This window comes from Raphanus sativus, chromosome 2 (genome assembly GCF_000801105.2).
Source record: "Raphanus sativus cultivar WK10039 chromosome 2, ASM80110v3, whole genome shotgun sequence".
NCBI classification, from domain to species: Eukaryota; Viridiplantae; Streptophyta; class Magnoliopsida; order Brassicales; family Brassicaceae; genus Raphanus; species Raphanus sativus.
This window is the reverse complement of record NC_079512.1, coordinates 8,045,913-8,063,359: the sequence shown is the minus strand read 5'-3', so window position 1 is coordinate 8,063,359 and position 17,447 is coordinate 8,045,913. Positions and strand designations below refer to the sequence as shown.

Genomic DNA, 17,447 nt, shown 5'->3' with positions numbered 1-17,447 from the left:
TGCGATGCAACAGATTTTGTTTGGTGTTTTAGTTTAATATGAAAACATAAAATAATAAATATTATTATAGTTTTATGATTTTTTGCATACATTGTGTGAGATTTATTTTATAATTAAAAACCCGTTTTCACACATAAATTTAAGTTAATATTTATATTTTATAATTATGATGCATAGATAAATGTTATAAACTTTGTATTTAGGATTAAATAATATACTATACATAACATTTTAACTCAACACAATTCAAAATAAGAAATTAAATGAAAAGTAAAAAAAATAAAAGTTAAATACACCAATCGAGTCAATGACAACATTATACACATTCTTATGTACTAACTTAATGCTTTATTAAACTAACTTAATGCTTTATTAAATAAGTTTTTAAAAGTTTATTATGCTAGGATATTTTAAAAATGAAACATTTTTTATTTTATATATGTCCTTTTTATTTACAATTAAAATAATTGAAAAATATTAAATACTCTTTTACATTTTTGTTTTAAATTTTTGAAAAGGAAAATCTGTCATATATAACCTATTATAGTTATCTTCTCTTTAGAATTTCAGAAAAAAAATTGTTATCAATATATATCTTTATCATAAATTTTCATCAATTTTATAATTCTCACTATATATGTTTAATCATATTAATTAGCAACTTTGAAGAACCAAACTCAATATAATCTTTTACAATTATATCTTCATTAGGATTTTAGAAAAGGAAATTAGTATTAAATAAACTATCTTCAGATCTTTTTTGTTTATGATATTTTAAAAAAGGAAAATTTCCACAAAATTTACTACGAAAATAATTTTTAAATTTTACCTTTTACTATTAAACTTTAAAGTATTTTTATAAAAATCGTTTTTATATCTTATATATTAGTATAGATATTTTTTATCATTATATATTCAACACATGTCACAATATTAATAGGAAAATTACTATCAAATATTATTTTGCAAATATCTTTTGTCTAGGATTTAAAAAATGGAAATTTTTTTTTTTTAGAAAAGTTGATTTTACTATCTTATATATTTTTTATTTATTTTAATCGTTATATTTTTAACAAATTTCACAATATTAAAAGAAATTTTGCAATTATCTTTTGTTTAGGATTTTAAAAAGGAAAATTACTATAAATAATATTTATAATTATATTTTTAAACATCTTTTTGTTATTATTTCATTATATATATTTTAAATTATAAGATATTAACACATGTCATAATCTTAAATATAAAAATTCCAAGTGTCATGATCATGTTAATTAGTAACTTTGAAGAACCAAGCTTTATATAATAAGATACATACTCTTAGAGCACGTGCAATGGGGGTTCATAAACCCAATTCTTAAAAAAAAAATATTAAAATATTACTTTGTTGGTTTCCGTGTTGGATCAGTCTCAAAAAGTTCGAAGCTAAGAGCATCCACAATGGTAAGCCTATTTTGGAATCCTTCAAAAAATTTTTTTATTATTTTATTAGTTTTTTTTGTTTAATTAAAAAAAGAAAAAATTAACTAATCGTGGGCCACCACGTGTCGTGGAACCCGCAATACAGTAACCAAACTCACCATAGATCAATCTTTAGCTTTGAACTTTTTGAGACTGATCCGACACAGAAACCAACAAAAGTAATATTTTAATATTTTTTTTAAGAATTGGGTTTTTGAACCCCCATTACACTTGCTCTAAGGATTGATCCATGGTGAATTTGGTTACTGTATCGCGGACTCCATGATACATGGTGGCCCACGATTAGTTAATTTTTTTTCTTCTAATTAAACGAAAAAACTAATAAAATAACAAAAAAAAATTTGAAGGATTCTGCTATGGGCTTACCACTGTGGATGCTCTTATGAATTTGACGTAGAACCTTTCAAATCAGCACAAGAAATGTTATTTTCTAAAAATATTAATATCTCTTTAAACTCATGATGCCAGCGAGGTTTACATCAATCAAACTGCAACTTTTCGAGGGGGCATATTTTGATATAAAAAATTATTGGTAGAAAAAGAAGAGAGGACTACGAATCTTTTTTTTTGTCAACTTCAAGTTTTATTAATTACTAGATTCGATCTCCGCGCTACGCGCGGATAATTACTTTTTAAATTCTACAATTAATTTTGTTGTGTGGATATAAAATATTGCAGAATCTTTATAAACTATGTAGTATATAAGATACATAATATATGAGGGGAAACATACTCTGTTTTTGTTGTTGTTTGAATGTTGCATATATTTTTTCTCATTTTTTGTAATGATTTTTTTATTAGATTACCAAACTATCAAAACACTAAGGGCTTGATTGGTAGAGCATTAGCATTAGCATTATGCTCCTTATTATTCAATCAACATTGATAACAAAAGCATTTAGAAAAGCATTTACATGATGCTAATGCTCTCCAAATGCTCTTTGCTCAATGCTCTCATATGAAGCTTTTGGAAGAGCATTTGCATTTAGAATATATATAAATTCAAAAATAATTTTATATAATTAATTTATATATGTTTAATAATATAAAAGTTATGTTTATAATAAAAAAAATTATATTTAAAAAAAAAACTAAAAGTTGTGATTAATTATTATTATTTTTTAAATAACAATATTTCACATTTAAAATATAATAAACTTTTATATAATTACACATATCATTCATTATTTTTAATAAAAACATAACATAATATATATTTATATATTATAAAATAAAAACATTTATATTATTTTTAAATAAATAAATTATATGTCATAGATTATTTTTATGATAATATTATATATGGATCATTTATTGCTCAACCAATAAATAAATAATGATGATTTTATATAAATTATTTTTAATTTATTTATTTTATTTAATTATATCAAATTATTTTTATATCCAAAAATAAATTTTATTTTTAAATATATTTTATTTTTTTAATAATATTATTTCACATTTAAAAATTAATTTAATTTATAAATTAAATAAGATTCATTATTTTTAATAACAAATATATTATTAATATATATTATAATTTAATATATATTAGTTTCAAATAAATATATTATATAATAACTTTTATGATAATTTTAAAATTGTATGATGCTACTGTTCTACCAATCACTTTATCAAAAAATTTAATGAGAGCATACAGCTTCTGCAGCATACTGATTCTACAGCATTCTGCTATTTCTTTTTCATCTGTTGTACCAATCAATACAAAGACAGCTTAGATGATGCGGGAAGTTGTTCTTAGTTGTGGTTCCTCAAATATTTTTATGAGCTGTAAATGGGAAATGTAGCTCTAACTCATGTATTGAACTTGTCTATTATCTTTCTTTAGAGTTTGACAAAGAAAAGTGATACTGGCAATAATTTTGATTTCTAGTTATGAAGTGTATTTTGTTTTGGTTTTGTTGATGAACTTCTTTAATTGGATGACGCTGAATTTTCATACTGTCATTTTGTACTGAGTTATTCTTTTTGATGATGTTAATTATGTTGTGAAATAATTTCTTTTACTGGTATTTACATGACTAATAATTTTTCCAAAAAAAATTGATAAGAAAAATAATTATAAATCATAAAACATAATAAGTATTGTTTTTTTATTTTTTATTTTATAAAATTTTTGGTTAATGATTGTTGTCAGAACGACATGATATTTTGATCAATTTTCATTAGAAACTCATAAATGTCTATAACTATATGTTTTTTATTTATATGTTTCGACTCTATTTATAAGTTTAATATGTTTTAGCAGCAATTAAACAATGATTATATGTTTAAATCACTTAAATTTGGGTATTTTCAATGTAACATATTATTCAGGCTAAATAATGTAAATTCTTATGTTTTTAACCTTGTAGTCCATATTATTTCGACTATTATCAACCGATTTCCTTTCACACCAAAAATTACTAATTCTATTTAGAGAGTTTTATTGGAAGTGGATGTTTTGTTTTCTTTGTTCCAAATGCGATGAACTAATTATATTGTTTTCAAAAGATTTACTTGTTGCATGATTTCATTGTACTCATGATTTCTAGAGCTATATATATATTCTTAGACATTCTTAACAATCATGGCTTTTTAGACATCATTGTTTGTGGAGTTCAGAGAGAACGCTTTCCACAGTGAGTTCTTAAGCTTCGACTTAGTCAACCCTTCTCCTCTATGTTATGATTTGTAGTGAACCAAATAAGATCGTTTTCAAGTGAAAGCTACCATCGTCACACTCACTCCAATGTAATGATACCTTCAGTCGGTCAGCAGAAGATCCAGTGGTTGTTGAAAGATAACAATGGCTAAATTAAATTATCTTCTCAAAAAATTCCAAGAGATGCTTCTCTATATATACGGATATACCTCATTTGAAAGGTTGCAGTTTTTTCTCTACATGCCAATACGTAACAACACTCACGTGTTTTTTTTAAAAAAAATTGGAAGCTATTTGGAATAGGCTTTACTGGACTATTCCAAAAATATGCACACTTTTGAACACTAACTTTTCTTCACCTTTTAGTTAGGCTTTACATAATCATCATAATCCCTTGAGATCATTTGATCCCCTTTCTTTAACTTAAGTGACCTTTAAAGAAAATATATATACCACTTCATCTTCCAGCTTGTATTAAAAATTGAGCTTTTGCAATTTAATTTACATTTCGCGATTTACATAACAATTGTATTGTCAAGCGATAAAAAAATGTGCAAGAACTACAACATTATCTCTGTCGTTTGTGAATCATCGCTACTGTTGTGGTAAGCGATTGTAAAAGAGAAGAGCAACACTTTTATTGACAGGAAAAACATCAGAGAGCAGCAACTCTGAAACGAATGCAACTTTAGTCTTGTATCATTGGGAAGAAGAACCTTGCAAAGTATGACCTTAATGTATTTCTACTGTCAAAGAGCTGAAAGGAATCATTGCTACATACATACCACAAATAAAATAGATGTCTGATTGAACAAAGGAGCAATCAAATTGTCATTAAGTAGATAACATGGGAAAAGAGGGTCTAACAGGCAAAATACATGAGCACTCTAATTATAATGGGAGAAGATGGTTAATAAGTCATGCCACTCTCCAGCTGGATCAACGTACTATACTACTATGATGACAACTGTGGCACTCTCACATAAGTGTTGTTTTGGAGGAAAAATCAATAAGAAAAGATAATTTCCAAGTCACAATCAAAACAAAGCGAGCGGCAGTAAAAGAAACATGTTCTCCAAGGTGATAAACCTATTCTCCACCATGAAGTCAGAAAAGATAAGAAAGTTATTTTTCATTTGATTTACGAACCTGAGATCAGATGTGATCTTCACCTTAACCTTTATTCTCTCTCTGTCACTCCATTGCAGGCAATGGTTGCCAGCAAGGCGATGAGACGCTGCTATGAAAGCATGTCACAGATTTTGCTGTTTCTAAGCTTCTCTTCATCCTGCATAAACACTTAAAAACAATCCTTTTTATAAGAAAAAAACAGAGCCTGATCTGAAGGTAAGCATCAAGGTATGGGAGTGATGTGTTGGCACCTGGCACCATACCCTTTCGGAAACAGCCTCCAGAAGGTGTTTTTCATTTAAAACTAAAAACTTTAGATTGTAAGAAATAACATATAACTATTTTATAAGGGAATATTTAAGTACCATGATATTTGTATATGTGATGAAGCTACGTCACTAACGGAAGTCGTCGGATCGATTTTGATCAAAATAACGGTATTTTGGGGATCACATCAGCATCTGTAGCCTTGATTTCGTCTGACACCGAGACAAACGAACAAAGCATCGAGATTTAGACACAACTCCCAGATTCATGTTCCAAGTTTCAAACTTCAGTAATCAAGCTTCTCCACGGTCTCCATTGTAAAAGAGTTTCTTGTTATAATGCAAAATATCCATATAGCTGTTGCCTAGAAAAATGAAATAATATATAGTCGAAAACAGAAAGAGAAAAAAAAAAGAGCAAGGTTGATTGCAAGAAACCAATACGTACAAATGGAGAAGAATCTTCTCCTTGCAGATGAGCCAAACTCCTCCCCTCCAGCTTCCTTGTACAATTGAAGCCAGTGCTCAAATAAATTAAGCTTGGTCCCATAGGGTGCATCACTCTGAGCAACCTGCAAAAAAATACGTTTTTTTTAGGAAGGCAACAACACTTTTGTGCTAGAGAAGGTTATAAGAATACATACGTCAAGAAAATTTTGTCTAGTTCCTTTCCAGCTGCAATTTGGCATGCTAATGGCAGGTGCTTTCCATTTAAAGCTCCAGACGTGTTTTATTAAAGTTTCCACTTCTTCACTTAATAAAGTATGACCAAGGTGCTCGCTAAATGCACTGGTAGATGAAGAAGCAACTACAGAAGATTGGCCATTGGTAAACTCATTCTCCTCGTCTGTCTCAGAGCACTCAGAATCTTCTTCCTCATCATCCTCTCCATCTGTAGAGCTTCTATCCTCAGAAGCACTGTTTTCCTCGTCTTCATCATCCTCATCTTCTTCTGTGTCGCTTCTAACTTGCTCCTCTCTCTGCCTGTTAAAAGATTTGGAAACCCGGATTTAGTATCTCCCTCTGAGGCAGTTCATATGCCACGAAATTTATTGCATATGAACTAATACTACAAAGATTTCCAATATTCAAGTTACCAGTTCACATTAAGCCATGGCATATATAACAAATACTACAAAGAGAGTTCCCCAATACAGAAAAGCTAAAGATTTAAATTTCTACTGTAAATGTACCTTCTTCTGTTCATGTCAGAAACAACCTTGTTAGACAAACCAAGAGATACCAGTAGATTATGGTAAGCTGTCGGTTTTCTGTAAACATTTGCTACTGATTAGTCTTCAACACGGTCTTCTTCAAATGAATCTACAATACAATACGATAACCGAAAATGTTTATTTGAGTTTCAAAAAATCCGAAAACAATTAGAGAATAGCCAAGATCTTAAGATACCTGTTGGAGTATTCGAAATACACCGTTCACACTTCTTCTTATTCAGTTTCCTATCAGCAATGGAGGTTTTCGATTAGGGTTGGACTGAATATCAAACGGAGCACTTTATATAGTAGGAGGAGGGGAGGTGGAACGAAACAATTACAATGGATTAAAGAGCATAATAGATTGATGAAGAGTAGATTACTGTAACGCTGTGACGATTGGAAGAGCCGGAAGATCGAAACTCAACACTATCATATGTCGAAGCCCAGAAACAAAATGCGGTTGAAGCCCATCAGAAAGATCGACGTGGACAAATGCTGTTCTCTGATTGGTCTGAATTAAAGTGGTGACGTGGACATGTTCTCCATTGATCTTATTAGCCTTTTAATATAGTATTGATACCAAGATATTACATAGTTTTTCTTATAAACTCTAGCTAGTTTAGCATGTTCATCAACTCTACTTAACATGGACCTAGGTACATAATAGAATTCAAAACTATTCAACTTTGACATATGGATAATGTCCTGTATAATAGATGTATTCTCTGTGTTACGGACTTCCTTGATGTTTGATCCAGTTTTAAACTGATTCAACTCATCTATTAGCAGAGAGGACTACGAATTACTATGGAATTATCAATATCACAGTTAAAAATAGGAAAACGAAAGTTGTAAATAAATTTCCTTTTATAATTGCAATAGATTGCGGTTGTACCACGGCTCTGCTCCTGCTTTTAAGAACTTGCCGGTACTAAAATCTCATACACTCCAATAAAAAGCAGGCCCGAGACCCCAAAATAATTTTAATAATATCTTCTCCAAAAATAATGAAAATACTACTATTCAGAAAATTATAATCATTATTTAAATATTATATAATTTTCTTTTTCCCTTCAATTATTATGACACTCCCGTGTTCTTTCCTTCTCTCTTTCTTCTAGCTCTCTGTCTCAAATCTAAATAAATCATCTTTTTAAGCTATATATTATTCAAGAAGTTTAAATTAAAAGTTTAATCTCTTTACCATGAAGAGAGAGCATAGTCACCGGGAAACCTCCTCTGTAAAAGTCGACAGCTCATCAATGACGGCGAATAAGGAAGAAGCTGGCGGATTCGACGAGCTTCTTGTGGTTTTGGGTTACAAAGTCCGATCTTCCGACATGGCTGACGTGGCACATAAGCTTGAGCAGTTAGAGATGGTTCTTGACGATGGAATCTCGCATCTTTCCGACGATACTGTTCATTACAATCCATCTGATCTCTCTGGATGGGTCGATAGCTTGCTCTTTGATCTTAACCCTACCTGTGATCAAGTCAAACCCGACCAAGATTCTGAGTACGAACTCAGTGCGATTCCTGGCTCTGCAGCGTATCCACCTGGCAAAAGGACGAGAACAGGATCCGATTCTCCGACAACGACTACCACAACAAGGTCTATGGTTGTTTTGGATTCTCAAGAAACGGGAGTGCGTTTAGTACACGCGCTATTGGCTTGTGCGGAGGCGGTTCAACAGAACAATCTCAAGCTGGCTGACGTGCTTGTTAAGCACGTGGGCTTGCTCGCCTCGTCGCAAGCCGGTGCTATGAGGAAAGTCGCGACCTACTTCGCTGAAGGGCTAGCGAGGAGGATTTACCGGATTTACCCTCATGATGACGTCGGTTTATCCTCATTTTCGGACACTCTTCAGATACATTTCTATGAGTCTTGTCCGTATCTCAAGTTCGCGCACTTCACGGCAAACCAAGCGATACTTGAGTCTTTTGCTACGGCTGAGAAGGTCCACGTTATTGATTTAGGGCTTAATCAAGGCTTGCAATGGCCGGCTCTTATTCAAGCTCTAGCTCTCCGTCCAGGTGGTCCACCGGATTTTCGGTTAACCGGAATTGGTTCTTCTTTAACCGGCCAGTCGATTCAAGAAGTTGGATGGAAACTTGGTCAACTTGCTAATGCAGTTGGTGTGAATTTCGAATTCAAGAGCATTGTCTTGAATAGTTTATCTGATCTTAAACCGGAAATGCTTGAGATTCGAACCGGTTCCGAATCCATAGCGGTTAACTCGGTTTTTGAGCTCCATCGCCTCTTGGCTCATCCCGGTTCAATCGATAACATTCTGTTCACGATTAAGTCGATTAAACCAGACATCATAACTGTAGTCGAGCAAGAAGCGGACCACAACGGCTCCGTTTTCCTCGACCGGTTTACCGAGTCGCTACATTACTACTCGAGCTTATTCGACTCACTAGAAGGCCCTCCAAGTCAAGACCGAGTGATGTCTGAGCTCTACTTAGGACGACAGATATTGAACCTAGTAGCCTGCGAAGGGGAGGACCGGGTTGAGAGACACGAGACACTGGTTCAATGGAGAAACAGGTTCAGTATGGGAGGATTTAAACCGGTTAATATTGGTTCGTACGCGTATAAGCAAGCCAGTATGTTGTTGGCACTTTATGCTGGAGCTGATGGGTATAAGGTGGAAGAACATGAAGGTTGTTTGTTACTTGGATGGCAAACCCGACCACTAATCGCTACATCTGCATGGCGTTTGAATCGTGTGGGGTAAAAATAAGATAATGGGAAGTTGAAAAATGTATGCTACATAGTTATTGCATTTGAATGCTAAAAGTACCACGTTTTCCAAATTTTAATGAACTTGTTTATTTTTCTTCCTTGAAATTTTGAACTTGCAAGAATAAACCTCTCTATCACTGACTCACTAAGACGTCAAGCCAATGAAATCAATTTAACTGTCACGTGCTCCCATTGGTATGTTTTCTTAGAATCATAGTAAAAGAAAATGATACGGTTGATAAAAAAAGGAAGAAAACTAATGGTAAAAAGGCATTTATTAAAATAATATTTGATCTGCATAAATCACAATAAACAGATACTCATCCGTGTGTCGAAAATGAAGAATCCAATGATCAGAAAATGGGGAGACAATGGCAATTTTTTTTATATTTTTTATTATGTATCAAATCCTAAATTAATCTTTTGTCAAAAAAAAATCCTAAATTTATCTGCGTGTGCAGCGGTTGACAATCTATGGTATGAAAATATAAATATACAGGAGATCATAGGTTTGATTCTTTTACCACCTCCAATGTATTTTTTTCATTTTTTACTTCTAAAATAGAAGAATTCTAAAATAGAAATGAGTTTCTCTCTAATGTATTCTTCTATATTTGCCTCTATAAAAGAATATTTTCAAAAGATTCTATTTTAAGTTTACAAGAAACACTTTTTATTTATAAAAATCAATAACTAACACTATTTACTTTTAGTTTTTAAAATATTTTCATAAAATTATTAATTTGTTTAAACTAAATTTGTATTAAAAGTCTATTATGTAAATAAAATATAATTTTATTTCTATAAACATTGTATTTCTCTATCAAATAATTATTTTGGTTATAAATATAAAAATTTGAAAGTTAAAAGACAATTTTGAAAATTAAAAAGTATGACTCTATGATAAAAGTGGGAATAGAGATGGAATGGAACATTTTTCCTCTATTATAACATATAGAAGTGAAAATAATTATGGGTTGAAGATGTTCTAAACAGCAAGTTGCGCATGGGATACTTTGCGCCTTGGAATACGGCCCGGGCTAAACCTGGATCACCCATTGTTGAGAAGTGATTCTTTGAGTAAACCTGCAAAAGAAAAAGAAGACAAAAATCATAATGAGAAGATGATAGAAAAGCAAGAAGAAGAGAAAGAAGAAGATGGCGATGACTTTGAGATGTTCTGAAGAATAAGCAAATACTGTGGATGAAGCAAGGAAGAAGAGAAATCAAAGATCAAGGCCAACAAGGAAGTTAGTTATGTAACTAGCTGTTAAAATTAAGTAGTCAAGTTAAGAGTTAGTTGGTTAGTAAGCCAATTAAGTTCAGATACGATTAGAGAGTTGAGAAGAGAGTTGTTAAAGAGTTGTTGGAATAGTTAAGTGGTGGAGTGTAAGAGTGGTCTAAAGACTAGAGGTATGTGTCATGTGTTGTGTTAGTTGTAAGTCAGCAAGAAGTCTACTATAAAGAGTGTGTGTGGTTTGTTTGTAAGAATGTATGCAGGAATGAATGAAAAAGTTGTTTGGTAAAATTAAGTCTTGCACAACAAAACAGAGAAACAAAAAAACAGAGAAAAAGAGAGTTCAAGAGTAAAGAAGAGAAGAGATACAAACCTGAGCTAAAATCACAACACCCATAATTCCTCATTTTTCATAGAGTTTATTATTTTATTGGAATAAACTCACGAAAGCAAAGCTGACTATAATTTATGTTATAAACAATTTAAATATAATGATATAATAACAAAACATAAAAAAACTCAAAGACGTTTTGAAAACGAAAGACATAGTAAAAAATTGATATTTTCTTCACAATAATTTATTTGTAATATATGATGGATTTTTTTTCTCTAAATTATGTGATACAATTGTATATAAACTTTTTCACTACCTATAAAACAAAATCTAAGAGCTTATATATATATATATATATTTGAAGGCTAAGGGCTTATGTTTCTACACTATACTTTTGAGATTTTACTTTAAGAAGTACCAAGACATGAAATTTGCTAGAATATAATATTCAACTCGTGAATTAAATAAATGAGTCAGGACGTTTATTTATAATGAAATAGTTTCTTGATCTGCAACGATAAACTTGATACATAAGAATTTAAATATATTATTATTTTAAATATTTTGCGTTAATACACAAATAAGAAGAACCAAAATATTTTAATATTGTCACAAGATCTTTCAACATTTATCCTAAAATGTTCAAGATCCAATCCAACCCCTTTATAGTGTCCACCATTGCTATTACACAACAAGTTGGTGTGTCAATATATATGTGCGTGTATATACATGTATATATATTTGAGAACTTCTCCATTGTTTCAACGTGAAAGGATTAACAATTTTTCATTTACTTTTAGTCAAGTTTCTTATTGATTTCTCGAAAGTCTAATGATCCATTCCTTTATGCACTTAAGGGCGGGTATATTTTTCGTTTTTACTTTTTTTAGAAATTTAGTTTTTATATTTGTGTTTTAATCATATTTATATTTTTTTGTATAATATATCTTTTAAATAATTAATAAGATTTTTAATAATTGTATTAAAATAGTTAGACCACACATATATCAATAGATTATGATGATGTTTTAATAAAATAGATTCCGTTTATTTCTTTAAATATGGCCTATTTGACTTAACAATTGTTTCCGACAATCTTTCACTTAAGTAGAAATTAGAAGTTGACCTGCACTTCTGTACGGGTGTTTGATTTAATTTATATTCAACCTAAATTTTTAAACCGTCGGTTTTATAAAAAAAATCTCATGTATGTTTTTTATGTTTTGTAATTTGACGATTTAGTTAATCTCATGAAAAATGTTATCTCCTTTTAATACATGAGATTTAGTTAATATTCGTACAATATTAATAATGGTCAATATATAAATATCGATTTGGTTAGATAATTGACAATGTAATTAATTAATTTAAATTAATTATAAATATAGTTGCAGAATATGTAAATAAAAAATATAAAAAGAAAGTACATAATTTATTGTAAATAGTTAAATGTATAAATAAAATAAAATAAAATACCAAAATACTGCTATCCAAGTTACCAAACAATCCTCGTTTAAACTGTTATCCATGTTTCCAAACAGTACCAAAAATACTTCAGTTTTAATAATATAGATAACTATAAACATATACAACTCGAAATATTTATAGAATGAACAAAACTCTAGTGACTAAATGCATAATAGATAGAAGAACTTTTCACTAATATAAGCAAAACTTCGTTGGTGTTTAAAAAGAAAAAGTAAAAGGGCAAAAGTTTATTGTGTCTGAGATAATATCATATTTCAGCCTTGAAATCCAAAATTTTATGTAAACCGAAACATGTATAATTTGGTTTCATGTCATCTTAAACCCTAATTTATGGCCTTGAACTTACATAATTGATCATTAGTAAACTTGGAGAGTATAGATTGAACTTCATAGTTCAGCTCAAATTCACAGTTACTAGATGATTTCGATAAGCTACCCTCATATTTAAGGAAATATCAATATATATATATATATATATATAAGTTATGTTCTCATATAATTATTTAAAACAATACTTATCATATTACACTCCGACAAAGACAGAATGGCCACACACAGATCCGTCATCGCCCACATCCTGAAGCATGAATAGAGGAAAGGTCGACGAGAGATCTCATCAGAGAAACCGAACCGCAGTAAATGAAGGCGAAATGACCACTTTAGAGAAGATGTTCTCTGCTCAGAAGAAGGGAAGAGACATAGGAGGGCTCGTGGAGGAGATCATTCTCGGAGTAAAAGGGACGGAGGCGGGTAAGCGGAGGAAGCGTAGGAATCGTGCTGGGGCTTGTGCCTTTCCTTAGCCCTACTAGATTGACAACGGAGCGAAAAGCCAGCCCTTTCTTTTTAATTGGTATCTTTGGTTCATAAAACTGTATTTCTCTATAAAAAATAGTTGTTTTAGTTATAATTTTAAAATTTTAAAAGTTAAAAGATTAAATAAAAAATAAAAAAGTATAACTCTATAATAAAGGAAAAATGACAATCTCTGTTGTGGAAGAGAATAGAAATGGATTGAAACACTTATACTAATGATTTAGAGATGCTCAAAGAAATTTGGGAGGGAAGGGAGGGGGATACCAGGAGACTTTTTCTGGTAATTTGAATGAATTGAGGTGCCTATAAAAAGAGTTCGTTACGGTTTGGGACACATTTTTGTCTTTTTTAACACGCTGAGACACATGACGCTGGAGGAGCACTTTATGGTCACTGTGCAGCTCGTTTGTGACGATTGTACCCCTCACTTCCTTAACTGAGACCACGGTTGAGTTAGTGATATAATATTATTTAATTGACAGCTTGACAACGACCGTACAGCTCTGCGTTTTGTTGTTTCCTCGGAGGAGTAATGTCGATAGGTTTTTGGATAACAGTGACAAACTACAACCGTTGGATTGAATCCAATCCAAGGGTGATTGTTACATGTTGTTCAGAAAGTAGGTTTCATAATAAAGGCTCCATCTTTTTCTGAAGGAGTTAGCCCCATCTTCAAGTCGCTTCTTCTTGTAAACTCTGTTTCCATTAAAGGATTTGTGGATGTGGACGGTATATGCTGCGTAATTATTTTTGTGGATGTGGACGGTATATGCTGCGTAATTGATCCATCATTGAATCTTTTTTTTGGATCTAAACTATGTGAAATGATCCTTATAATAGGTTTCTTGTTGAATTGCTATGTTTAATGGTAAGAGATTCAATGAAGACAAAATAGATAATAGGCCTAGAAATCAGGAAATTCATGTCTTTGCAAAATACAAGAAGATTCTTGACAGTACTAGAACTTGGATACATTTGACTGAGTCAGTTCACAACACTTAGGTGCTTAGTTTGCCATACAGCCATGCCAATGTTCCTAAAGCAATGGCATTACTATCCACAAAGTCAAGTTAAACTCGATTTTTTTGTTTAGTCTCACTTGATTTCGTGGATGTGGACGACGATTGTAACAAATGCATTACTATCCACAAAGTCAAGTTAAACTCGAAGACCATCTAAACAGATCAAAATATACATTCCACACAAGTGAAGAGAAGGCAACATTAAAACACATCCATCACAAATTCAGGAGATTCTAACTGTAAATAGGGAAGGAAACATGATTAAGAGTGTTTAGATAAAAGGCATAATCTTGTTGCCTGGAAAATTCACTTCAGTTTTCAAACATAAGACGTCAACATCCTAAAAAGACACCCATATGTTACACAAAAGGTGGGCGTAGAGAACTTCCTAACAAATGATCATGGAAAGGGAGCATAGTAAGCAGGCATCACGATGGTTTTGTATATGTCGAGCGCGTACTGCTTGCGGAAGTCGTCGACGTTTTTGTCTGTGATCCCTCCCATGCTTGGTGATGGGTCACCAAGAGCGTGCATCTCCAGGAACTTCATGGTGACGGGACCACAGTCACCTGAGCGATTGTTGATGTAGAGGTCAGGTAAGCGTTTTGCGACAAACTTCTTGACACCACTGAACTGAGTAAGCTCACACATAGCTACTTTCTTCACTAGGTAAGGCAGTATAGTAAGCAGTGGTTGCATGAACTTCTCAACACGACATTCTTTATGCAGAGAAGGCAGAGGATCGAGGATCTCAACATACCCCATGTCCAGATTGATGGCTAGCCCTACCCAGGGAGGTCGAAGAGCTTTCCGAAACAAGACTGGCGGATGGTTTCGAACTCCTGAGAACCTCGCAGAATGTTACGAACAAACGCCAGGAGGTCCGGAGGGGAGTAAATATTGAGTGTCTTGGTGGGGAACCTGTCTGTCGCAAAGAGTCTGGGAGGGAGACGTTTGTCAGCTGCAGACAAAAATGGCCGGTTAGTATTATCAGGAAACTCGATTCTGGCTTAAAATCGAAACGAATCGGAAAAAAAAAAAGTCGAAACCCTAGAAAAAGATGGACTTTATAATACCTCCAGATTCGTTTATGTGACGAGTCTCGTCGTCGGCAACAACACCTTTCTTCTTGTTCTTGGGTTTTCTCATGATTCACCGCAGTTCCCGATTAAGACGACGGAGATGAATGAAAGGCAGAGAGAACGAAGGGGAGAGAAAGAGGCGGAGAGAACGAGGAGGATAGAACGAGCCGGAGAGTGGGAGGCGGAAATAACGAGTCGGAGAGGCGGAGGCGGAGAAAACGATAAGAAGGTGAGGCGGAGAGAAAATAGGGTTCAGATTCAGTTTGATTTCGAAAAGTAGGAAGAGAGAGGGTCGATATACTTTCCCCCTTTTCTCTAAATCTTAAAAAAACAAAAAAAAAAACAATATTTGGCTCAACTCAAGTTGGGTAAGCAGAACCGTGGTTAACTAAAGCAAGGGTATGTGTGACATTACAATAGGAAGAAGTGTGTCACATGGGAGAAGTGTCCTCATGAGTAATAAGAAACACAAAAAGTGTCTTAGAGAGTAAATTTCTCCTATAAAAAAGCTAACCAATTCAGAAGGTTACTATGTCAGTCCATCACAAAATTTATGGGACACTCGAAACTCTTTCTAATCTAAAATTTTAAATTTGATGGAATAAACAAACCTTTTCACTTTGAAGGAAATCAAAATCTTTCATCTAGAGAGAGAGAGAGAGAGAGAGAGAGAGAGAGAGAGAGGAGAGGGAGAGAGAGAGAGAGGGAGAGGAGGCAGTATAGTAAGCAGTGGTTGCATGAACTTCTCAACACGACATTCTTTATGCAGAGAAGGCAGAGGATCGAGGATCTCAACATACCCCATGTCCAGATTGATGGCTAGCCTACCCAGGGAGGTCGAAGAGCTTTCCGAAACAAGACTGGCGGATGGTTTCGAACTCCTGAGAACCTCGCAGAATGTTACGAACAAACGCCAGGAGGTCCGGAGGGGAGTAAATATTGAGTGTCTTGGTGGGGAACCTGTCTGTCGCAAAGAGTCTGGGAGGGAGAACGTTTGTCAGCTGCAGACAAAAATGGCCGGTTAGTATTATCAGGAAACTCGATTCTGGCTTAAAATCGAAACGAATCGGAAAAAAAAAAAGTGAAACCCTAGAAAAAGATGGACTTTATAATACCTCCAGATTCGTTATGTGACGAGTCTCGTCGTCGGCAACAACACCTTTCTTCTTGTTCTTGGGTTTCTCATGATTCACCGCAGTTCCCGATTAAGACGACGGAGATGAATGAAAGGCAGAGAGAACGAAGGGGAGAGAAAGAGGCGGAGAGAACGAGGAGGATAGAACGAGCCGGAGAGTGGGAGGCGGAAATAACGAGTCGGAGAGGCGGAGGCGGAGAAAACGATAAGAAGGTGAGGCGGAGAGAAAATAGGGTTCAGATTCAGTTTGATTTCGAAAAGTAGGAAGAGAGAGGGTCGATATACTTTCCCCCTTTTCTCTAAATCTTAAAAAAACAAAAAAAAAAACAATATTTGGCTTAACTCAAGTTGGGTAAGCAGAACCGTGGTTAACTAAAGCAAGGGTATGTGTGACATTACAATAGGAAGAAGTGTGTCACATGGGAGAAGTGTCCTCATGAGTAATAAGAAACACAAAAAGTGTCTTAGAGAGTAATTTCTCCTATAAAAAAGCTAACCAATTCAGAAGGTTACTATGTCAGTCCATCACAAAATTTATGGGACACTCGAAACTCTTTCTAATCTAAAATTTTAAATTTGATGGAATAAACAAACCTTTTCACTTTGAAGGAAATCAAAATCTTTCATCTAGAGAGAGAGAGAGAGAGAGAGAGAGAGAGAGAGAGGAGGAGGGAGAGGGAGAGAGAGAGAGAGAGAAGAGAGAGAGAGAGAGAGAGAGAGAGAGAGAGAGAGAGGAGAGAGAGAGAGAAGAGAGAGAGAGAGAGAGAGAGAGAGAAGAGAGAGAGAGAGAGAGACGAAGAGAGAGAGAGAGAGAGAGAAGAGAGAG

The 17,447-nt window shown here is 33.2% G+C and overlaps 2 protein-coding genes across 17 annotated transcripts; one reads left to right on the top strand and one right to left on the bottom strand.

Moving 5' to 3' along the window:
• Nucleotides 1–4,938: 4,938 nt before the first annotated feature.
• Nucleotides 4,939–7,247, bottom strand: LOC108840243 (protein NUCLEOLAR FACTOR 1). 16 transcript variants are annotated; one of them, XR_008940011.1, is made up of 7 exons: nucleotides 6,955–7,209; nucleotides 6,738–6,867; nucleotides 6,189–6,528; nucleotides 5,993–6,116; nucleotides 5,530–5,909; nucleotides 5,320–5,435; nucleotides 4,939–5,236 (listed from the first exon to the last, which is right to left on the bottom strand). XR_008940011.1 is itself a non-coding variant. In XM_056996834.1 (6 exons), exons 3-6 carry the CDS (start codon nucleotides 6,749–6,751, stop codon nucleotides 5,839–5,841), a joined length of 549 nt encoding a protein of 182 aa, XP_056852814.1. In that variant the 5' UTR covers nucleotides 6,752–6,867; nucleotides 6,955–7,004; nucleotides 7,100–7,247; the 3' UTR covers nucleotides 4,939–5,838. The 16 variants fall into 16 exon arrangements, 4 of the variants coding, with proteins under 4 accessions (XP_056852814.1, XP_056852833.1, XP_018468585.1 ...); XR_008940006.1 differs by having other exon boundaries at nucleotides 4,939–5,446; nucleotides 5,530–5,582; nucleotides 5,644–5,909; XR_008940010.1 differs by having other exon boundaries at nucleotides 4,939–5,435; nucleotides 5,530–5,582; nucleotides 5,644–5,909.
• Nucleotides 7,248–7,720: 473 nt separating this feature from the next.
• LOC108818731 (DELLA protein RGL1) lies at nucleotides 7,721–9,615 on the top strand. The gene has a single exon (XM_018591659.2). It carries the CDS (start codon nucleotides 7,967–7,969, stop codon nucleotides 9,500–9,502), a length of 1,536 nt encoding a protein of 511 aa, XP_018447161.2. The 5' UTR covers nucleotides 7,721–7,966; the 3' UTR covers nucleotides 9,503–9,615.
• Nucleotides 9,616–17,447: the final 7,832 nt, after the last annotated feature.